General features: G+C 36.8%; 1 protein-coding gene across 1 annotated transcript in view; it reads left to right on the top strand.

The window, feature by feature from the left end:
• The window catches only part of USH2A (usherin), a 385,338-nt gene that overhangs the window by 129,951 nt on the left and 230,426 nt on the right, over positions 1 to 24,961 (top strand). Inside the window, exons 22-29 of the mRNA XM_071739639.1 lie at positions 4,445 to 4,571; positions 4,952 to 5,053; positions 6,455 to 6,637; positions 7,137 to 7,267; positions 11,733 to 12,006; positions 15,479 to 15,682; positions 15,803 to 15,883; positions 18,080 to 18,265. Of these exons, the coding sequence (XP_071595740.1) occupies positions 4,445 to 4,571; positions 4,952 to 5,053; positions 6,455 to 6,637; positions 7,137 to 7,267; positions 11,733 to 12,006; positions 15,479 to 15,682; positions 15,803 to 15,883; positions 18,080 to 18,265 (1,288 nt within the window). The remainder of the gene's footprint in view (positions 1 to 4,444; positions 4,572 to 4,951; positions 5,054 to 6,454; positions 6,638 to 7,136; positions 7,268 to 11,732; positions 12,007 to 15,478; positions 15,683 to 15,802; positions 15,884 to 18,079; positions 18,266 to 24,961) is intronic.

Below are 24,961 nucleotides of genomic sequence, written 5' to 3'. Positions count from 1 at the left end.
TTGATGAGGTCACCCCTCAGTCTCCTTTTCTCCAAACTAAAGAGACCCAGCTCCCTCAGCCTTTCCTCATAAGGGAGATGTTCCACTCCCTTAATCATCTTAGTAGCTCTGCGCTGGACTCTTTCAAGCACTTCCCTGTCCTTCTTGAACTGAGGGGCCCAGAACTGGACACAATACTCCAGGTGCGGCCTCACCAATGCAGAATAGAGGGGGAGGAGAACCTCTCTTGACCTACTAACCACACCCTTTCTAATGCACCCCAGGATGCCATTGGCCTTCTTGGCCACAAGGGCACATTGCTGGCTCATGGTCATCTTCTTGTCTACCAGGACCCCCAGGTGTCTTTCACCTACACTGCTCTCCAGCAGGTCAGCCCCCAACCTATACTGGGACATCATGTTGTTCTTCCCCAAATGCAAAACTCTACACTTCCCCTTGTTGAATTTCATCATGTTTCTCCCTGCCCAACTCTCCAGCCTGTCTAAGTCTCTCTGAATGGCAGCACAGCCTTCTGGTGTGTCAGCCACTCCTCCCAGCTTAGTGTCATCAGCAGACTTGCTGAGGGTACATTCTATACCTTCATCCAAGTCGTTGATGAAGATATTGAACAACACCGGTCCCAGTACCGACCCCTGAGGGACTCCACTAGTCACACACCTCCAACCAGATTCTGCCCCATTGACTACAACTCTCTGACTCCTTCCTTTCAACCAGTTCCTGATCCACCTCGCTACCTGATCACCAAACCCATACTTGATCAACTTATCTACAAGGATGCTGTGAGAGTTTTCTCTAATTATGGTAGTGGCATGGATGACAAGCATTTATGGCTCTACCTCAGTGTTCTTCTCTTAAAATCCACAAAAAAACTTTTTTGATGACAAATGTGACTCTTCTGGTTTTTATCTGGAGCAGCTTGGTGTAATATTCTGTTCTTGCTTCCAGCTGGGTCCTGTCACAGGTTAATTTCTTTTTACCTTTAATCCCTTTCAGGTTTCTGGTATGTATCTTTGCTCATGATCAGGAGCATGTTTTCTCTTTGTTTTATCTGATCTGGGGATAGTCCTTGCCAAGTCATCTTAGTGGGGAGTCATCAGCAGCCTAGCTTCTTGCTTCTTCAATTAGCAATTTCAAATGCTTTGCTTCTGTCCATTTATACTTCCCTCAACTTTATGTACACCATCATGCAACTAGCTCTTGTTTTATCATTTCTTCTGTCTCTCTTCTGTCTTGCTTATCTGTTCTTTTTCCTTCCTTACTGTTTTACTGTCATTCTTTGCAGGTTTCTACTCATGGTCAAGGAATCATGAGTTTCTTGCTAACATATCATCCTTGGTCTTGTCTGCTTAATCAGATAGTTCATAGACCTTCCCCCAAACTAAGCGAGCCTGCAAACCTTCAGCTGCCTGTGGACTTTTTTCTCATAATGCCTTTACATCCAGTCCTAAATTACACAATCAGCTGTAGCTAAACTTAAAGTTATCTTTCAGTGGCTACAGGTCATTTGTTCTATCTTTTCCCCAGGGAAACATTGAATATTTTACACAAAGTGACATCCCTAGCAGTGGAATTTTAAGGCCAATCTGGAGCACCTTTTTCCTTTGTGATTAAGTCTGAGGACAGAATATTAGGTTTCTTCTCACAATATGGAGGTAATAGATTCCAGCTTTTCTATTTTAGAAGATAGTGCATTTACTAAACTTTACAACGAATGGGAGGAAATCCAGATACTTCTTGCCTTACTCAGAGGCTGAAGTAGTCAGCACAGTCTGAAGGTGAGCTATTAATCCCCAAAAGAAAGTAGATGGAAAATACCTCACTGTGAATCCCAACTATACCTTGCTGCTTGGCACTGGCAAAACTTCAGTACTCATTCACCTTCTCAGTGGTAGGAGTTTAGTCACTAAGAGAACTTGACTGGGAGAAGTGCAGTTACATTCAGACTTCGCACCTACACAGTGTTTTTGAGGATCCATATTAGTGATGTTTCTATGTATTTCCATGAATATAAACATCAGCATGAAGAACCATAGAGATTCATATTTCCTTAGTTATTACAGAGTTAATATAGTTACTACTGAAAGTTAAGACTTACTGTATAGCTTAGCAAACTAATCAAGATTTGGTTCCTGTGTGTGATTTCCAAAATGCATAACAAGACAGCAGGATATTTTAATGTGATCCCAGAGTCACTTGAGTAGTCCTAGATAACATATTGTACAGAGTCCTCCAGTGCAGCGCATGCTGAATCCTGAACACTCTTTCCCTCTATTGCCCGCCCTGAAATTAGGCACAGGTTAGCACATATGGTTGTGTGGTCCCAGATTGAATTGGTTACAAATAAATGTGGTTTCTGATATATAAAACTATTAATGCTCTAGGCTGTTGCCAAGCATTATATGAAGAACCAGTTATTCAGGCACCTGATCTTCAGAATGCAGCATCGTATGTAACAATTTTAATGCTAACTAACTACACTTTGATGAGACAGCATTTAATAAAATGCTCATTAATTTAATCATTAGCAAGGGTATGCTAAGAAGTAAGCCAGTTTCTTATGTCACGCCCAATTAGCATCCCATGCTAGTAATCCCATTAGTATTGTTGAATTCACTAATGGAAAAACTAATGGGCATGCTACCAGGGCACATTAATTGGGCATGACACCAGTTCTGGTTTTAATTATTAAACTACGATAATGAAATGTGTGTTTGTAAAATATTAAAATGTTGAAATAGGGGAGAAGACAATAAAAAATAGTGTATGAAAAAGTGCACATTAGTATGAAAGTAAGCTTTGTATTGTTATGGGACAGACTGCTGTACAGTCTGCCTTGGTACCGACATGTGGGCTGAATGGAGTAGGAAACATGCTGTAAATGTTCAAGGGAAATTGGTGTTTTTTTCTGTAATTATGTACATTTGTACACATTGTATATATTTTCACATAGTCACAGTCCCCCACTCAGAATGTACTGTAAAATGTATACAGTGTTTATAAATCTACATGCTGAGAACAATTTCTAATACTTGCATATCACAAAAGGCAGAATGCTGAATTTTAACAAGAGGTTTTTATTATTAGTCACAACAAGGGATTATTTTTATCAATTATTTTTCTTCATAAGCATAACTCTAATATCCTTGAACCTAAAGAGTATTAGAAGATCTGGAAGAAAGATTTCTCAGCTGTCTGGTTTGCTACTTTAAAATAACAAGCCAGTGCCCCAAGTTCTGAGGAACCTTTTATTTTTCTTTTACATCTTTTTTTGTAACCGATTTTTGAAGCTTTTCTTAATCTATAATGTAACTGCAGATGTCATGATACTTTAATAATACATAGTGCCTATGCAAAGAAATATTTTTCCATGCAGTAGTTGCCTGCTACATAGGACAGTTCTGATTTGTGAATTCAGCAGAATAACTCGAGTTCCCAGACGGTTCAAATAAAGTGTAAAGTCCTCAGACATTATTACAGGAATTATTTGAAACTTAGAAGACTATTTGGATGAAAATCCTAGAAAAAATCTTGAAATACAGAAATTTTATTTTTATGGCATCATTACAGTAATTTATGTGTTATTTTCTTTGGTTGCTTACAGTCTTGCGATTTGGTTTGGCAACTGCATCTTTTATATTCCTCTTATTTAGCAATTCAGCAAAGAGTTCTCTGCATTTTGTCATGGATATCTCTAAATCCACCCCTTTACATCATTCAATTTTTTAATTTACTAAAATCAGGTAAAAATTCTATTTACTTTTTAAAGCATCATTACAAGCATCCCTGACACTGGAAAACTATCTTCAATAATTACATTCAATTTTTTTTCCCCTTGAATCTCTCAATATGACCTTTTCCTTCATAGATGTATTATACTTTCTGACATAAAAAATCAAGTCCTTTTCATAGCAGGTTAATAGGGACAGAACATGCATCTTGAGACTGTCCTACCAATACAGACCCCTTTTTGAATCCCTTCCTATAAACAGATGCTGCATTCCACAATCCTGACATACAGTTGCTTTCTGTGGGTGGTGCACTGAATCATGAACATCAATCTTTGCAACCACAGAAATCCATGAAGTAGGTAAAAAGAGACTTCATTAAAAAAAATTAAATAAATAATAAAAAAAAATAAAAATCTAAGTGTCATGACCCTCAGTAATCTGTGGCTCATCCTCATCTTTATCAGAGGAACTACACAGCATTTTCTGTTTTTAATAGAAACTGAACTCAGTCCTTGATCCCTCATTTATTATTTCAGGAGGTTAATTTAGTGGGAAAATCAGTCCTAAACATCATTCAGGATTCTAAAAGATGTTAAGCAGAAGACTTTGTCTTTATTTTCAGATGTTACATACCACAGATTGTTATAAAGAGTAAGGTCTAATTCTAAATCTTACCTTCATAATATTCTAAATCAGATTCTTCTATTAATAAAAAGGGATCTGCAGTAGCAGTCACTCCAACTAATGATGATGGAAAAGAGTACAATGATAACAGCTGGCACCAAATAGTTGCTTCAAGAATTCAAGCACTGGGAAACATCACAGTAGATGGGCACTACACAGGTAAACAATCTAGTTCTTTTTTGTTTAAATATTACTGGGGGTGATGGTCACTTGCTTACTTTTCCACTGCCAGTCTTCATCCATGAAGTAAAAGAACTAACTCCATTTCTGACAAAATCACTGCTGTTCTCTCTGTGCTTATGATCTATCTGTCCAGCGTCAATCTTGGAGGGAGGAGTTGATCTTTTTGTGCTTGCTACTCTATGTATGTATTAACATTCTTTTGTAAAATAGAGCTGCAAATATTTCCAGGAGATGAATGGGAAAGTATTAGGATATTCTGTTACATTAATCTCCTTTCTCAAATGTCAATATTCTGATATTGAGTTGAAAATCTGTTGAAAGTATTGAACACAAGAATAATGACCTGTTTTGTTCAGGTTCTTCCTTAGCAACTAGTGGCAGTACCATTATTGGAGAGAATACAGGAGTTTTTGTTGGAGGACTTCCACAGGGTTATACTATTGTAAGAAAGGATGTAGGTGAGTATGATTGTGATCTAAGGAATCCTATACAGCAGCACTGACTTAACTGCTATCCCAAGTGCTTTAGGTTGTACTGATATTGTGTCAGAAACATGAGGATAGTACTAAACCTAAATAATAATTTATATAAATGTTTTCATTAAAAATAAGTCTGTACAGTCTCTTGAATTGAGTTTTTTAGAATAAATTGAAATCTCTATATAGCTGATTTAATCAGCAGTAGTGTTTGAAGTCTGTGTGCATTTTAATAAAACATTTTATACACAGAACTGGTATGCATGTGAAACTTACTGGTATGTTTTACATTCTAGATTCCCAAATTATTTTCCAAAATACTCGTACACACTGTTTTTATTAGCTTAAGCACAGGGTTATGCATCCTACCTAGATGCAACGTGCTTGCCTTTCTGGTATGAGTTGGGATCCTTCAGGGATTGTTGAATTGAACTCGGGAGTGTATGAATGTATCTGAATTCTACAGCTATGTTGAAGTTGAGCTGGATTGTTGCTGCTTTCCAGAGGAATCAACAAGCATGTCTTCATATATAAACTTGGTATATATACCAAGTGTATATTCTACCAGCAGATAATAGAGAGTTCACTAAATACAAGGCCAGTATACAAGAAGATGTTCTGAGTGGATTCATAGCCAGGCTTCTGTTGTTTTCATATTAACCTGACAATCAAATTGTTTGTATTAAAGGATGTGAAATCTAATAGATGCCTTGTTGTGAGGTACACTAGAGTACAACTTCCTCTATCCTTCTTTGTGTCACTTCACTAAAACTAGAAATATATGCACATGTGCTTCTAAAACTTTGGTTTAAAAAGTAATCCAGGTTGCCTTCCCTAAAAAACCTCAGCTAAATAATCAAAATGACATTGACTATAGATACCATTCCAGAGAAGGCCATCTATAAAAATTTGTTTGTTTTTGTCCTTAGTAAAGAAAAAGCAATAGGAAAAAAATTAATTGCTATTTTTCCATCCAAACAAGAAAAACTTTATGATGAAGATTCTAAACATGTATTTATCCATCTTGGCTTTCAGCAGATAGATTCCTTTCTTCACAATTATTGTTTTGTTTAAAGAAGGTAACCAGTAAACTTTGCTTGGAATCTTCATGGAGTACATTTATACTGTTGATTTGAATGAACTTGTATGCAAAATCTCAAAAAGTTTAATATTTTCCAGCTACACTGCAGTAGCTGCTCTCTTCAGTGACCCATTTGTAAATCTGGATTTAGCTTAGGGAACAGCTTTATGAAGGAGTTGATGCTTGGTTGTAATTGCACACGTGGACATATATGATAGGGTGAATGTGTATAAAACATAAATTAATCCCTGTTTTTAGTTGCAGGTGATTGGCTTAAAACCTTAACTTTCCTGTTTTTGCAGGGATGGTAGTCCAGAAAGGATTTGTAGGATGTCTCAGTGACATATTTTTGAAAAAAGCACATACTCCCTATGAAAACTGGGAATCTTTGAACTGGCAGGATGCTGAAGAGCAAAACAATGTCTGTAGTATTTGGGAAGGTTGCCCCGTTGACCTCTCAGAAGGAGCACATTTTCTTGGCAAAGGTACTTAGCTGTACTAATGCACTAATCAAGTATGTTCTTGATATATAAAAAGTGATCATGTAAAAAGCATTGCAGCGATCTGGTTTTCAAAGAAGTTTTACTTGTATAGGATTATTTTTAAATGGTTTAAAATTTTGTTTCTGGGTTTATAGAAAACTACCTTGTCAAAGAGGAATTACATCCACAGATAGGTGTTTATGCAGATTTAGTGTGCATGTAAAAGATGAAGTTTTACTTTTGAAGAGACACAGATGCCTCTACTGTATCAAAAACATTCCAGGATGCAAAATTTAGGCCATTGAAACATTTCAGTTTGTTGCAATACATTATGGATAACTTTCCCTTACAAAGCTGAGTGCTAAAATTATAAACCTGTATCTTGAAACCTCTTGAGCTCTTCAAAGCAGAAAGTAGCACCTAGATTTTTGCTTTTGTTTTCTTGAATCGATTTATTTATGTATTTTTTTTAAACTTGTGCATGTCTTCACTTTCTTTCAAGGGTTCCTGGAACTGCATTCAGGTGTTTTCAGTGGTGGACAGGAATTTGAGATCTCATTCAAGTTTAGCACAGATCAACTGAATGGATTGCTTTTGTTTGCTTACAATAAAGATGGCCCAGATTATCTCGCAGTAAGTTCAGAAACACAACTGTATTCAGATATGAACTGTGAGTTTTGTCTACTAAGATATGTTCAGCACTTCAAACTGTGAAGTACTTTTTCATTTTACTTGTTTTGAAATGCTGTACACAGCAAAGTATAAGGGGAGTAAAAAGACTCCACCAATTGCTCAGAATAAATTACCTCTGTTATTTATATCATAAAGAAGAGAGATATCATTACATGTAAAGCAGAATTTTTCTCATTTCTGGATAAGAAATGATAGGAAAAGATAACAAAAGACACATGCTAAAAGCTTTCATTTTGTTCCTGGGAAAGTGGAGTTACTCATTTTCCCAGTTCCCATACTGGAACACAATCAAATAACTGGTAAATCAAAAGGTAATGATAGAAATTGTCTGATATCCTAATAAAACCTCTTTAAGGTATACGTGTTTTTTATAATTACTAAATTTCTTCATTTTGTTTTGAAAGATAGAGACAGAAATTAGTTGTTTAGCTTAATCCCACCTCACCCCTTTCACTGTTTTCCCACACCTGTGGGGGAAGCTGCACTAATCCTCTGTTATGCAAATTTGTGAGATAACATCAGTGAACTTTTTTTTGGTGTTTGTCAAATAGGACTGTTTTATGCTCTGAAGAACTTGTGCTTACACACTTTCCAGGATTTTGTTTAAGGTTTGTTGTGTTGCAGTTTTTCAGGGTTTTTTGTTAGTTACATAGGTCTGGATTTACATACCATTCTTCCACCAAGGATATTAAATGTAATGAGACTGTAGCCACTAGTGCTTAATAGGTCAACTGTACCTACAACCTGCACCAACTAGTATGTATTACCCTAAAAGTAATATATCTTTTTGGTTGGTCCAAGAGTCAATCATTTACATCTAGGGATTTTTGAGGGTACTGCTACTCTTTATGATTTAATCTGCCCTTTCTGCATTTGTACTGAATTTTATTTATTTATTTATTTAGTGTGATGCAGCTTTTTTGCTAATGGCTGTCATGTCCCATCCTGTTTTATTGCATAGTGCTGTATCCAATGTGCTTTTTCTTTTAAAATTCTGTTCTAAAATATATGAATATATTTTTCTCCTTTTCAGGTCAACTCTAATAACTTACTTGGCATTTACTTTTTATATTACAGATTTTACTGGCCGATATTTTTTTTCCTGCTACAGATCTATAGACACCTTTTTTTTTTCAAGAAGCCTCAGTTGAAAAATTATGAGGTGTAATCAGCAAGACCTGTTGTTCTATGTTACTGCTTTAGTTTTGCCCTCAAGTAATGACCAAGACCATAATGAGCTAATAGCATAAGATACTATACAGACACTACTGTCCCACCCTGAAAAGACTCACACAGGTGTAATTCTCAGTACAGGGGCACTATTTATGTGAGTGGTATTCACAGGGGAAAACGTGGGGCTTGAATTCTTCTGGTGATTCTTGTGGTAAATGATTCTGCTTTTTTTTTCTATTGCTCTGTGAAAGAGTAATATATGAGAAGTTAACAACTATGAGAAAATTGTTCCTGGCTATACAGGAAAAAAGGGACTTAGAAAATTGAAAGTGCAGCCAAAGCACAAAGTAGTTAGACAAAACACTTTTCTACTCATGCTTCCAGGTTATGGCAGTTTTATATTTATATTATTTTTAGTACTGAAAGCTGTAATTAGATAATTTTCTTAGCATTTGTCCTAAGTTGAGTAAAATTGGTTTTCCCTCACTTTACTCCTCAACATCTCTGTAGCCTTAAGATCAATAATTTCAGAGAGGATGAGTGTAGGCATGTTTTTCCACCCCTTGCAGCTTTGTTCTACATGTACGTAATGATGACAGAAGGTTTTTCCATACATGTGAGCTCACAAAATAAGGTTGATAGAAAGTGAAAATAAGGTGTGTAGTACGTTGCGCATGAGCTATGATGACTTTTTTAGGAGCTTTGGTGAGGAGACACTTGCCACTGCAAAACAGATTAGAAGCTATATACTTACCCTGAGTGCCAGTGTAAGATGGTCTTCCCTGACCCTTCCGTTTTCATAGGTCACAGCTCTCTTATTAACTTTATTGTTTTGGAATGACTAAACTAGACACATGTCTGGCCTGCTACCAAACAGCCAAAGACTCTGTCTTCCATCCAAAACAAAATTATGTCCTAGAAAGGTGTTCTGGGTAAGGGTCACTTCTTCCATGCCCTGAGAATTAACTCAAGCTAGAGAGGTCAATCTGATTCGCTTTGGATCCAAGCATAATAAATATGAGCAAACTGTGACCAGATAAACTAGTATGAATCCCTAGTTCTCAGTCTGGCATGTATTTCCTCCTGAGTTTGTGATTGAAAGAAGGTCCTATGATTGCTGGTAGAGTTTGCATTACTGATTTTGGTGATGACTACTTCAGCAGCGTAAGCACGGCTGGTCTTATCTGTGACAGTAACATCAGCTCGCAAGACATTTTAGCAGATGAAGCTTAGGTTGAATTCAGTAGTTGATTTGCTTATGGAAAGTTAGAAAAGAATTAAAAATGTAGTTCCGCAGGAACTTTTGAAAAAATTTCACTTTAATTGCTGCAGAAGTGAAATAACCAATGTCCAAGATGACAACATTACCTGTGATAGAGAGGTTGGGAAGAGGGGGGAGGGGGGAGGGGAGGAGGGGACATGACTATTTTTGGGTCTCAAAGTCAAATATTTTAATTAGAAAAGAAGTGACTGGTACTTACGTGGGACCTGTGAAGGTGTTATTCCTATTGATCACCAGTGTTTTCTTTCTGGTGTGAGGAAGAGATTCCTATTCCTTCTCTATAAAAGTAAGACTAATTATGAGGAAGCTATTGAGGGGACTGTGTTTGGGCATCTGCCCTCTGGCTGGCCAGCCTGAATTATATTTTTGGTTTAAAGTGATAACATATTTTCCATGGACAGATTGACAATGAAAAATTTTTTTAAAGTGATCCCTGAATTTTATGCAAAACAATTTATCTGAACCTACACTCACTACTAGAGAGAATACTAGGTCTATGTAGACTTCACCTTTTTTAATCTTCACTATGCTTAACAGTTCAAAGTGAATGGTGGTCCTCTATCTTTAGCTGCAGCTGGGCATTCTAAATGTCTGTCCAGGTCAACACAAAAAGAGCAAGAATCCTTCTCTGCCTGCTTTAACATAAATTAGCCAAATGGGTGAACTGGGAGAAGGATGTACTGAGTAGTGACCTTACGTCACTCTCTTTTTCCAGCTTCGTCAGACTTGCTGGCATACTACTGTAGTCATGCAGCTGAAATGCTTTCTTCCCACCAGCACAGTGTGCTCCATATTAATTCTCCTCAGTGAGGAAAGCCAGCAACTTGCAACTTTTTTAAGCTGTACACATCAGATCTCTTGTCACGATGTGTCATTCACTTGTATTGTAAAGTCCTTTGCTATGAGCTCATGGAAACTGGAAAAGTTGTGGAATCAAAGAAACAAATAAATAAACCCCCCATGTCTCATGATCAAACTGTCAGTGTGCACTCTGGAACAGGACCTGTATTGCCCATGACATCTCAGGGATGGAGTTCTTTCTTCAGTGGGGGTCTCTGTTAAGGAAATACAATCCACTTACAAATATTGCAATATTAATATTACCAGTAACCTTAATATGTCATTTTGCCAATATTGATGATAAGCATTTATATTAAATCTGTAGTTTTTTCTTCACTTAATGAGATTTTGGTATGGAAACAGTAATACCTTTTTGGGAACATACCCATATTTTTCAACCACCAGCTCATTACCTAGAAGTTAAGTACTCCATAGCTGGCAATTTACAGACTCAGCCTGCTTGCGTTCTATTCAGTTAGGATAAAGAATCTGACAGTAAAGCATTTGGAAACTTCTGCAGTGAAAAGTTGAGTAAAATTTATTTCCATTAGAGAATTAGAACATTAATCTCAAAAAGCGCATACAAAAACAATTATTTTCTTACAAGATTTAGAAGAATAAGGATGAAATACAGAATCAATGTATGCTGGAAAAATTTGAAATTGAGTTCACCAGCAAACTAAAACGACCTTTAAAAGACCTTAATCAAGTCTGACATTTCATTTCCTTATTATCTTGTTACATTCTTGTAAAAAATGAATTGATATATAAAATACTGTTTTCTCATACTCAGAAAAAAAAGAAAAAAGGCAAAACAGTCCTGGTCCATTGTCTTTTCTTTTTACTTAGTTACATTAGTGCCAAAGTCAGTTGTCAAAAAATCAGCATATATTTTCCTATATTCTGAATTAACTGTTACACTGTGTTTAGCATGTTTTGAAAAAATGAATTTATTGTAATTTCTGCTGTCCTGAAGATAAAATGTCTTGTTCATTGATCTTCTTAATTGATTCCCTTGATTATTTTTTAGAAATAACTGTGTTTGCTGTTGCTGTGTATGTGATGACTCTTTAAATTTTTTTTTTTTTTTTCCCGTTTTAAAATATATAGATTGAACTGAGAAGTGGAATATTAAACATCTTCTTAAAAGCTGGCATTGTCTTTACACAATTGGATCTCTGGTTAGGACTATCTTATTGTGATGGAAAGTGGAATAAAGTCACCGTGAATAAGGAGGGCTCTGTAGTTTCAGCAAGTATGAATGAGCTGAGAGAGCAGACTCTTGAGCCCCGCATTAAGCAGCTGACAGTAAATTCACCCATCTACATAGGAGGAATCCCACCTGAGATCCAGAATTTTTATAAAGAACTGGGGTTAGAACAAGGTAAGGTGACACCAGGAAGAACATATGTTTTTCAAAAAGTGGTCTCATGCACATGGTAGATATTCTGTTGCCGGTTGTGTAAAGTTTATGAATATGTAACATGAATTTTTCCTCCCACTTACTGGTGCTTTAACTATGAGTAATCCGTACACATCTATCTTTACATAGTCCTCATCCTTTTGTAATGCTATGAGAATTATTCTACCAATCCAGTGAAATCTGAAGCAATCCAATTCATAGTGGCAAATGGTAATCTGAGATGCCCAGCCAGAAGATCTCAAGGCTTACTCAGGGAAAGCCATTTTGTAGTGACATGAGGTAACCAGGTGCCAATAATTGCCAGATAGTGGGCTTGACCTTGTGTGAAGCCCACCTGTGCCTAATTAGGGCAGGCCCCTACTGCGCATGAGCAGGATTAGGGGGCCAATAAAGGGCTCACACCTGAGTGGCGCAGCCGGCTAGTGCGCTCATGCAGCAAACCTGAGCAACACTGAGGCTGCGGGTTCGAGCCTCACTCTACTGGTGAAGAGCTCTAGTGGCGCAACCGAGTTAGTGTGGTGCTGAGACAAAGCTCCAGTGCCTCAATCAGGTTAGCGCAGTGCCCCCAGAAGCAGTAAAAAGGTGGCCAACCACCCCCTGGCTACGCCAGGTGTGAGCCTTTTATTGGCCCCCTAATCCTGCTCATGCACAGTAGGGGCCTGCCCTAATTAGGCACAGGTGGGCTTCACACGAGGTCAAGCCCACTATCTGGCAATTATTGGCACCTGGTTACCTCATGTCACTACACATTTCATATAAATTTGTTTTACTTGATCAACTTGAGTCACTGCAGATCTAGAACGCAGACAGTGGAAGACAGTAAACATAGCCTAAGTCACTGTAGTGAGGCAGAATGCTGCCACATGGAAGAATTTTTTTAGAGTTTTAGTGATTTTTAGGCAATACTGATTCTGGTCTGAAAAATTGAATATAAACTCCTGAATTTGGATTTGGTCTGTGTTACCATGATGTTTTCCTTGTTACTGGGAGCAGGGGAGATGTTCATCTTTTGACTGCAACCATACTGTTCTGGAACAGGTCAAATTGCTAGGGAAAAGAGAGAAGCATTAAATACAGCTTGATACCAATGGCCTACACTAAAGGATCCTCTATATGAAATGTAGTCAAAAGGTATCTATTAAGCTAAATCAGTTCATGGGTTAGGTGTGTTTTTTCATTACTCCAGAAGCTATTAATTAGACATAGTGTATTTTTCAGATAATGTGGACAAGTAAGTAGCATTCAGTAAGGGATTATTATGGAAACTAGTAAGTGGCTCTGAACGCCTGAGCTCACCTTTGAATCCATACATTCAAGTGAGGTCTGCAGAGCTGCATTGAAGCTTTGGTAAAGCATCTACTCATTAGCATTTAAAGATATATCAAAAATATTGTTTTAAGTTTAAGTTTTCCAGCTATGGATATCATATATATTATAATCTTCCTCCAGGTTCTGTGTGAATAATGTTCATGGTGCAAAAGTGCTAGCCAGTTGTACGCTGTCCCTGTTGCCTTGTAGCATATGGTACAGCCTCATGAGTGGATGCATTCACAGCTCCTGCAGCAAAGAGATTTGTGGACAAAGAATCTAGGGCAAAATAACATCTAAAGTGAATGTCTGAAGTGCATATTGAGGCACATCAATTAACATTAATTTTTCACTGAGCCTTCTCAGCATGCCATAAAATAAGATGGTGGCTGTGAATTGATATTCAGAGAAACCGAAGATAAAAACATTCTTTTGTGTTCCTAAACGTAGATCAGACATTACAGCTTTGAAACATACTTTTAATTAGGACTATATTGATGTAATATGGAGACTTTTCGAATCTTTTAAATATTTACAAAAGGTTTCTTCAATTAATGACTGACTGCTTGGTAGTTAATTTTGAATACAGGAATATTGTTTTGCTCACAGCAAATAAGGGATAAATACCCTCTTCCCAATCTACCTCCATATCAGTTACAACCTTATCTTACGAAATTTCAGCTAGACTCTGTGGGCCTTATCACATGCCTTCTTGAGAGGTCAAGAAAGAGGAGAGCTGGCAGGAATGTGTGACAGTTTTTACTGTCATCACATATTCCGCATCTACCTGAGAGTGAAAAAAGATTTGGCTGACATGAATCAGAAAGAATCAAACAGTGATAAACACAGTTAAAAATATACTAAAAATAATGTCTTAAAATAATTTATACGCCATGTGTCTTATCACAAATTAAATAAGTGCTCGTTTCATCTAATGATTAAAATGCTTATGCAGAGTGGGCCTAATTCCTCTGCCACAAAGTGCCTAAGAAACTGAGCTGGTAGCAGTGGAGTAGAAGTTGACCTTAAATTAGGATGTATTAATTTTAAGGAGCAATTTGTCTAAATTCCTAGTATTGTGGAATGAAAGTGTTTTAGAGGATCATTCAAAATGGATGTCTACCTTCAGTGCCCTTTTCTTTTTGCATGAACTATGTATGAACATTAGATTCTCAGATCAGGTGTCTAAATACAAATAACACTATAACCTGAATAAATGAAATAAAAATACATAAGATATAAATATGATGTTTATACAAAGCTAAAAAAGAACACTGAACTGTGAGAGGCTGATTTTTAATTTATCAAGTTAATACTTCAATGAACGGAAGTTTTCAGTTTGGTTACTCTTTATTTGGTTTTATGTTAAAAAACAATCACTGTACTATGCTTAAACCTGAGAGCTATTTTTGATCAGTTTATTAATGTCTTCATAAAATAACTCATAGAATTATATAGAAATTAGAGCAACCACATCCTGAAATTTTTAAGTGGTGTTTTTACTGCTAATAACTAATAATAACTAATTCAACATATTCGTAATGTTGGTAGGGATGTTAAAGAGACAAACAGAAATGCATATACATATGCATAGATATAAATATAAAATGAAATCACTTAAATTTTTCTTATAAATGAGCAGTCCAGGGTTATGTTTCTAGAGTCTGTTTGTAAGCAGCATACAGGCTAAATTCTCATTAGAATAGACTTATATACTCTTTTAATCTCCTGGATTTAATTATATTCTTATTCGATATGTTCTCTTGAGGAAGACGAACAAAATATAAGCGGGCAGCAGATAGTTGATTTGCAAATTCAGAATCACTTTTACAATAACAATTTTGAAGAGAGAAATGCCAGAAGAGAAAACAGAGAACTATTTCCTCATGGGATAGAATTGATAACAATGAAAGTATAGTTCAGTAAGACAGGAACTCAACATTAGCTTGCCAGGAATTTTTACCAGCTTAGTATCTTGAAAGGTGGAACTGAATGTCATGTTGGAAGTTAACGTATTCACATTACGGTCTTCAATGCTGAAAATATAAAAATGAAAGGCACAGAAGCGATTCTTAATTAATGACTGAAGCTCTTTATGTGATACTAATCCCTTACTGTTTGCTAGGTTTCGGTGGCTGCATGAAGGATGTTAAATTTACACGAGGTGCTGTCGTTAATTTGGCATCTGTGTCCAGCAGTGCTGTCAGAGTCAATCTGGATGGATGCCTATCAAGTGACAGTGCTGTTAACTGCAGGGGAAATGACTCCATCCTGGTATACAGAGGGAAAGAGCAGAGTGTTTATGAGAGTGGTCTGCAGCCATTTACAGGTAACACAGAGGTTCCTGAAATTAAATATATAATTTTTATTTAATTCTGGATTAATGTTTTACCATGTTCAGTGTGTGCATTTTTTTTTCTCCTCTGTCCTTCTGTTATTTTTGTTGAAGAATACCTTTATAGGGTGGTTGCCTCAAATGAAGGAGGATCAGTATCTAGTGAATGGACCCGTGTTCGTACAAGAGAATCAGGTAAACATAATTTTAAGCTTTATTTATTCTCATTTTTCATTAGCTATCTAATGCCGGGTAGAAAAAAAATCCCACCACATCACTTTTGAGTAGTGTAAGTCACATATTGTTTCTGAAGGAGCAAAACTGCTTAATGCTTTGAATAGGCACCAAATTCAGCTACAAAGCATTCAGGCAAGAGTTTTTCCCCCATAATTGAAGGTCTTTTCTAAATATATATTAGGTTATGTAATTCTGTGAGAGCAAGGAATGTGAGAGGATTGAATTACATTAAATAAGAATAACCAGGCATTTAGATGTGTTCATACTCACACATCTAAATTCACCCTACCTGTGTCTACTTGGGTAAGTAAAACTGTATTTTTCTATGTATCATGTAGTGCTACAAAATCAAGCATAAAGAGAGGACAGATAATGGGATAGCAGGCACAAGCTGTGGAAGGTGGGAGGCAGTGTAATTAGGGAAAACAATCTTGTGAAAGGTTTTCTTTACCTGCACATGAGTGTGCTGCTCAGTGCTGCTGTGTGACGATTCTTTTCAAAAGTAGCCCATAGATTGTGAGTAAAAATATGGTAATACTTAACAGAAAAGAAGTTTGTGGCTTGTAGAGAGGGTTTCAAAGCAGCAACATAATACCTGCTGAGCTTTAAAGATCAAAAACTTTTCGTGTACTTTATTGAAGAAAATTTGAAGGATTTTTTTTTTCTGTTCAGTGCTTTTTGCAACCTTTATTGATCCAGCAAGGTTTTGAAGATTTACAGTTCTGCATGTCTTATTTAACCAACTTTCCTTCTTCTGTAAATTGAAGCCTAATTGCATTCCATTAGTGTAGATAATTCTTTTGATGCAAGATGTTCAGTGTATGATCTTAAATAATTATAAGGTACCTGTGTAACTGTTGGTCTTATAAGTGCATTCTACAACTTACTGTTGTTATTTTTGGTACTCCCCAGAAGAATGAAAATATATGCATATTTTCATATCAATTGTCTGATGACTGTAGCTGACTACAGCATTGAGCAGATACATATTCTCAAGGGTTGGAGAATAATTGCACTATTTAATTATTTTTGATTTGGTTTTGTTATGTCCCCTATGAGAAGACCATCTGCTATACAGTACCTTACTTCACCCTGTGATACACTTCAGAACTAATGGAATCAATATATTGCAGTAGAAACTGAAGCTTTCCTAGACCATCATGTTCTTTCTTTACACAAGTATCACAACTTTGAGGTACTTTTATGCTTCACATTCTAGCATCCTTATAAGAAATAAAGCTGCATCAATATTTAGTGAAGCTAAACAATAAAATGATGAAAAAGAGTTTATTTGGTGATGAAAAAAGTGAATGAGTCCACATGAATTTACAGCAAACTCATAATCCATCATTGTGCCATAGTGTTCCTTGGGCCTTTCCTCTGCATCCCTTCTGCAATCATCTGTGATGAAGCTGTTACTGGCCAGACCTTTAGTTAGTATAGTGATATCTAACAAATAGTTAAGGATTATGGGAAATGTCTGGTTGTATTTATTTGTAAGTATATGCATATATGACCTTGGCTTTCCATTTCTTTTAGACATATATATTTTTTTTTCTTTTTATAATATGGAATGATCAGGAGCAAAGGATTTTAAAAAAAGGCCTTACAAATCTCTGCCTTTTCCTGAGACAGTTGTATGGTATTATGAAATTATGACAATAAATGGATGATGTTAAATTTTTTAAAGTACTACTGTAAATGGGAATGCACATTTTAAGAAATGTTTAATAATTGCAGCATTCTGTAGCTTAAATACCCAACAGAGAAATATCAAACCCTTCTCTTTTGCAATACTATTGTCCTTCATCTAGCTGTGTATTTATAATGCCTGAACTTGTTAGCTACATACAGTCCACCTCCTCTCTTTGTGACTTAAATATGTTTGATGCATTAAATATTTTTAGAAAATCGCAACAAGACAAGAAGGCATGTTATGTAGATGGATTTTTGATGGTTTTGAAATATAGCTTAAACTGAATAGCTCAAGATGTGCAGTCATATTAAATCAATGCTGAAAAGTTACAACTCTAATAAATTGTATTTATGCTAATGGTTGAGTCTGATTTACTGCAGCCATTAAAAGTGAAGAATAGGGGCAATAGTCTCCTTAGATCTGCCATTTTCTCTATTTTCTATTTTATCCTTCTACAGTTCCACAAAATGTGCCAACTCCCTCAAGAGTTCACAGTATAAATGGTTACAGCATTGAGGTCACCTGGGACAAACCTGCTGGGGTCATAGGTGTAATTGAGAAATACATTTTGAAAGCATATGAAGAGGATGGTCCCAATGTACCCATCACTAGTGCTGAGCTTGCTGACACTACTATGCACACAGGTAAATGTTGTTAAGTACCATTCTTGAGGCACATCTAAGAGCAGAGAATGCTTCTATCTCCATTTCTTCAGCTATAAAGTATTACGTGTCTATTTTTATGTATACACAGCATATATAGTGTTTGTAATTGTGGTTTTTGGTGTCAGAATCACCATACATAGTGATGTACTTACTTCAAGAAACAGCAGAATTAAGGTACAGTTCAAATACTAAAAAGCAGTTTTATTTGAGCTATTCCTTCCCAACCTAGTGATGCTTTGGAGGATAACGCTTTTTGTTTATTTGTTTGGTTTTTACTTAATATATCTAATTTTTTATTACTCTCCAGCTGTTACATCCAGTTCACCTGAAAGTACTCTACATGTGGTTCCCATAAAATACTGTTTGACTTGATGTATGAAGGCACTTTTGATAGACTTCCCTAATGTTGATGATATACAAATAAATATTTATATATAAATCTAACTGATTTAACTGGGAACTGTGATGCATTTGTGTTAGTCTGATATTTTGCTTGATATCACTGGTTTGTGGAGATGGGTTATTAAGGAATACAAGAATCTGGGCCCCCTGGGGTTTACAGGATTCTGTCACTATTGAGCTATGGGCTGTTGACAGGAGAGCTGGACTCTCTGCTACATAGAGAACAGTTGGCAGCCTTTTTTCCTGTCAGAACAACATGAATTGGGCTTTCTACTCTTGACGGGAAGCTTTTGCTGGCTACCACAAAGTTGCCCAGGAAAGGAGCACATTGCAGAGAACAGTCACAATTATGTTATGTGATGTGTAAATGGGGCAATAGTATGAAAATCTTACTTACACTGTAACAAACTGTGACCAATAGATTTGTTTATATACTCTCTAGAAATTTTTATATAATTCATAAGAGTTTAAAAAGTGGTAAGGAAATTCTGCTCTAAACTGAGACTTGGTTTGGCTCAGTAACATTTGGCTCAGTTACATTTGGACAATGTAACAATCTTAGAAAGTGCCTCTGGCTCTCAGACAGTATCTTCTTGCTGCTTTCCAGAAGCCTGAGTAATATGTGCTGTACGTATTGCATTGTTTCTCTGGCATAATGTATGTATTTATTTTCAAAAACAAACATGCACATATTTTATTTTCTTCATTTTGAAATCTCTTGGCTGATTGTGAGTAATATGCCTATGACACCCAAACTGCACAGGCTTTTTATTCTAACTGTGATTTCTTTGATGAGCTTGTTGATTGAATCCTCTTGATTGAATCTATGCTGTGAAACAATACAAATTATGTTACTAGAAATTAAAGACCATATTGGCAACATATGGATGAGATACTTTGTTCGCAGCTGATGGTCAGAACAAAAATTTTTTTTAAATTTGTTGCCATTGTGCCATGATTATGTGTCAGGGTTGCAGAAAAGTGTACACCAGATGGAACAGGTAAGAGGTTATCTACATGCAGCTTTCAAGAAGCAAATGAATAGGACACTCCTTTATATTAAATAGGGATACTAAAGGGATCCCAGTTATTTTATAGCAGATAGCTGTTGAATGCTGCAAAATAAAAGAACCCTAAGAACCTAAGAAAGGCAGTATTCAACCACTGACCTCTTTAATAATGTCAGATTGAAAATGCCTAGCGAGAAAATGTAAAAAACATTCTAAGCATAGAGTGAGTCTTCCTGTTAATACAAATTCAGATGGTAGTTGAAGAATTCCTGAGCTGAAGGATGCATTTGGACCATCATGCTTAATGCACTGTGGTAGAATTGTCTTTCTTTTTTTAATACATTTATGCTTATGGCTTCTGTAACTTTGGCAGTAAGCTTTCCATTTTGGTCTTGTGTATGTGGAAGTACTTTCTTTTGGTATATGTAACTGCTGCCCAATAGACTAGTCACAATTTTTCCAGTTTTGGCACTGTATGAAATATGTAATTTGTGTCTGCATGGTGAAGTCAGAGCTGAGACAAGTGAAAAATTGAGTCATTATCCTGAAATGATTTTACCTTCAGCCTGTTGATTTCAGTGAAGCCTTCACAGATGGATAAGTCTATGGACATTGAGAAATAGTTACAGATGTGAGACTGAAGAAAAAATGTGGGTTTGCTGTTTTATCAAAGTTAACATAAACATAAAACCCCACCAGAAGATGCTGTATTTGCTTACTTTTCATTTGAGTTTTCTGAGAAGGGTAGTTTTTCTTTTTTTTCTTCCTCACTTCAGAGAACTATATTTAGAAATTCCTTTGTTTAATTCCATGAGAAAATACTATACCAACCTTAACAGTGAGACTTATATATGCAAAAGGAGACAGAAAAGCACCAGATCCCTCATTGGGATGTTCATGAATCAACTCTGCTGTTTTTCCATTCCATCCTTAAAATTTTCATTTACTGTTAACCCTAGACATTCCTTAACCTTCTGTTTGCAAAGATATCTCAGGGCTGACAACCCAACCCGTTTATCTTTTTTTTTTTTTTTTCTTGCACCTTTTTATACCCATCTGTTGTGTTTTGGTTAATACTAAGACTGTAAATTCTTGTGAACAATTGCCATGATCTGTCTGTGCACTTGGGTCCTGACTCATAACTGGACCTCAGTAGCAAAAAATTTTGAACAGTGTTCCCCACTTCCTAGAAGGCCTTCCTGTATGTGTCAAATTCAGAGGAAATTGTAACTTTGTCAAAAAGAAGAAAAGCTGAGCTACGTATTTAAGGTAACGTAGGTCTTGAAATTAGCATAATACCATGGTCTCAAGTTTCTGACTCCTCATAAGATCCATCAAAATCTGTCTCTTGTAATCTTCAAACTGTTTTTTCACTTTCATCCAAAGAAGATTCAGCAGATTTAAATGCTTAAAATGAGGTTCTGACTGTTGAACAAGAAGTTTATTTGATGAGGTAGTATATTTCAATTTGGAGTTCAGGATCTGTAGTACAGGACAAAAATATAAATTTAGAGTGTAAATTTTGGGAGTCCAAGGAGTACTGTGCTAGCCTATCTTGCCTTTATAGAAACATTTTGAAATGTTAGTACAATTTGGATGTACCCAGTCACACTAAGCAGAGTAATAAAGGAAATACAAACTCATGGCATCAAATAATTTTATTTCCTAGAGGTTGAGTTGCTGTACTCTGCATTCTAGTGTGTTCCACATGCTGTTACTCTGCTGCCATCAAAATTTTCACTACAAATTAGAATCAGTACTTAAAAAAATGAAAGAAGTTTTAGAACACACTGTTCCAGTGAGGCTGGTGAGTAACTTGCTTCTACTTTCTTTTGGAATACAGAATATCTCAAAAATCACAATATTGTTGTTGTTGGAAGAGACCTCTTGAGATCACCTGTTCCATCTGTCCAGCTCAAGGAAGGTCAGCTGGAACAGGTTTCCCAGAACCATGTCCAGTCATGTTTTGAATAGGTCCACAGATGGAGATATTCCTCACAGTGAAAAGGAGTTTTCTTGTGTTCAGGTGGAATTTCATGTTTCAGTTTGCACCCGTTGACTTCTGGCCTGACACTGGGCACTTCTGAGAAGAGTACTGCACCTTCTTCGGTCTCTTTCATCAGGTATTTATACACATTGATAGATTATCCTGAGCCTTCTCTTTTCTGGGCTGATTGGTCCCAGCTCTCTTAGACTCTCCTCATAAGAAACATGCTTCAGTCCCTTTATCAGGTTAGTGGTCCTTTTGTATCATCTAGAAACATGTTGATCATGCACACTTCCCCCATCATCAAGGTCGCTAATTGAGATGTTGAACACTGTTGTCCCAGGTATGAAGCCCTGGGGTACACCACAGCTGTCTTCCCTCTAACTGGATTTCATGCCACTGATCACAATCCTCTGATGCTTCTCCTGTCAAGCATATCTGAGAAAAACATTTTATAATTCAGATCACTCTCACTGTAGAATTTAGGAGGTCCACGAGCCTCTAAATTTGACTAGCTTCCTGTTCTGGGTAGTGAAGAATGACAGCAACAGCAGCAAATAATATTTACATAAAATATCCTGCAAAAGAATACACAAACATTTGGTATTCCTTTTAGAGACTCTTAATTTTTTCTGTTTTGCAGTTCATCCTGCCTGTGTCATGGCTGCAGTAGCCAAGTGCTGAAGTTGTGGCCGTATATACAGTAACGAGAAAAATGCCGACAGCTTCCCTCTGCATGCTCGCAGTCACCATTCCTTCCTTTCTATGACATGTATTTGTAATTACTTTTCACCTTTTAGTCTTTTATGCTCAGCAGATGAATATTTCAGGAAAAGTTAATTTAATGATTTAATATGGTTAATCAAAGCAGCTCGAATGCACTTTGGCTTTGAAAGGTCTGTAGTTAGGGAGTCTCAGAAGAGGAGAAGGTACCTTCTGCCAGGGACTGACAGAGCCATCCGGGCTCATAGACATGGTGCCCTCAGGGAGAGCTTTGCTAGGCCCAAGCAGGTGCTGCCACTGTCCCCTGCACCATGACCAACCTCTCTCTTGGACCAGGCCCCACAGTATTGCAGGGCACAGTATAAACAGGGCATCGAGAGTCCTGGGGCAATAGATGGGGGCAGCAGGGGATGGCTGCTCCCCATGGCCCAGGAGCTGACAATGGCCACCTCACATGTCAGGGAGTGCCTGAGCAGGTGGGCTGAGCCTAAAAGAATAGTTTTCTGTCTGTGGTAGCCCTTAGAAAATCATAAAATCAAATTGGTGGCAAAAGACCTGAGATCATGAAGGTCAACCATTAAACTAACTCTACGGAGTCTGGTGCTAAACAGTGTCCCTGAGCACCACATCTATACATCTTTTAAAAGCCTCCAGGGATGGTTATTTGACCACCTGCCTGGGTAACCTGTTCCAGTGCCTGGCAACCCTTTAGGTGAAGGTTCTTCTAATATCCAATCTAAACCTCCTGTGGTACAACTTGAGGCAATTTACTTTCATCCCAGAACTTGTTACTAGTGAGAAGAGACCTCACCTACATCTCTACAAACTCCTTTCTGTTAGCTGGAGCGAGTAATAAGAGTGATAAATGCTGACTGCTTTGATTTACATGAGGCCTGTGAGCTATTTACCAAATCCTGTTAGTTTGCCACATGAAATCAGTAATGAATGACTTGGGTATTACTTTCATACACTAGAAATTGCTTGAGAACTCTTGGTTTGTACAAATTTGTTACTCTCAAAACACTGCTATGCTGTAATTAATGAGGCTTTTGTAAACTTGTAGAAAAGAGCTGCTAACCAACTAAAGTAAATGTGTATATTATCAAAGTACTAGGAGGATTCCCAAGTCCATACTCCAAGTTGGGACAAATTTCTAATGTTCTAAAAACATTTAATGAAGATACAAAGAGACAACATATTAACCAGATCTGGTATATATAGCTTATATTTACTTACAACTAAAATCTGACAGAATGTTTAAAGTAATGGAAGCTGAAACATTGTATTGTAAAAATGTTTTTCAAAAGGTCTTCACCAAGTGCTTGAACCATGCCCAAATATAAAGATGGTTGTTATTTTCAGCTACACTTTATCATCATTTTGTAGAAGTAACCTTTGGTCAGAAGCACAGATTGATGACAGAAAACGTACAAGTATTTCCTATAGCCAGAAGGATGTCCACATGCACTTTACAGTTCTGTGCCACTATGTGTGAGGTGTGGGAGGCTCTATGCCTCTTTCCCACACAAAGGGGTATCATGTACTGACACCCATGTAATCATTATGGCTGTAATGCTTGTTGTTGGCCTCTTTTGTCCCTGTGGGTGTCATAAGGAGATTCGGTCTCTCCATCTCTCCCACCTATATGTCTGCACAGCTCTCTGTGGCAGGAGCTGCAGCTCAGCCCCTACTCAGATCCCTGTTTGTGGCAGCTAATGCAACATAGGGTAGATCTGTCTGTGAGTTGTCAGGTATGACTCCTAATGACTCTGATTCAGAATGGCAGAATGTAGGTTCATATCTCCTTTCATTCAGCTCATTTTGGCAGACTGGCAGCATGTTTTTCAATATACACATTTTAAAACATAAACTATATCAATGTTCTGCAATATTAAGGTTCTAACTTGGTAAAGTTTAAACCTACATGATTTTTTTTTTTACAGTCCAATGCTGCTGTATTTATTTATTTATTTATATAAAGTATAAATTGCTTGATTAAATAAACCTGTATATTTTATCAACATTATATCAACTCTTAGATACGTACCAATAGTTTTATTAACAAAAAGAAATACTTTTCTTAATATTTGGGAGGATGGAAAGATATATTAATATGTTTTTTACAGACATACTCAAAGAAGTTTGCCAAAAAGTTATCAGCCTTTCTGCAAACTTCAAAAATTAATTATCCTGCAGAAAATGAGCAATGACAAAATGGTCTGGAAAAGTAACAGAGGACAGATATTACAGAACCAAACCTCTCTCTGTTTAATTAACTCAGTGCAAAATTGGACTGTTGGGCTAAGGTTTTCTACAAAATAAAGCAGCCAGAGGGTTTCCCTGTGTTATGGGAGCTGTGACAGGCTTTCTTGAACCATTGTACCCTGAACTGAATCTGCAAGACCAGTGGAGGTTCTGTATGACTGGTTTTGAAATTTGCTGGGAAAGAAGGATCTTCCAAACCACAGAAACCAACAGGTACCCACCCTCTTGTTCAATAACTCTTCAAAATATTGCAACACATACTGTTTGCAAGGTGGGAGATGCTTTAAA

This window comes from Heliangelus exortis, chromosome 3 (genome assembly GCF_036169615.1).
Source record: "Heliangelus exortis chromosome 3, bHelExo1.hap1, whole genome shotgun sequence".
NCBI classification, from domain to species: Eukaryota; Metazoa; Chordata; class Aves; order Apodiformes; family Trochilidae; genus Heliangelus; species Heliangelus exortis.
Note: the sequence above shows the minus strand (reverse complement) of the source record. Positions and strands in the feature narration are given on the sequence as shown.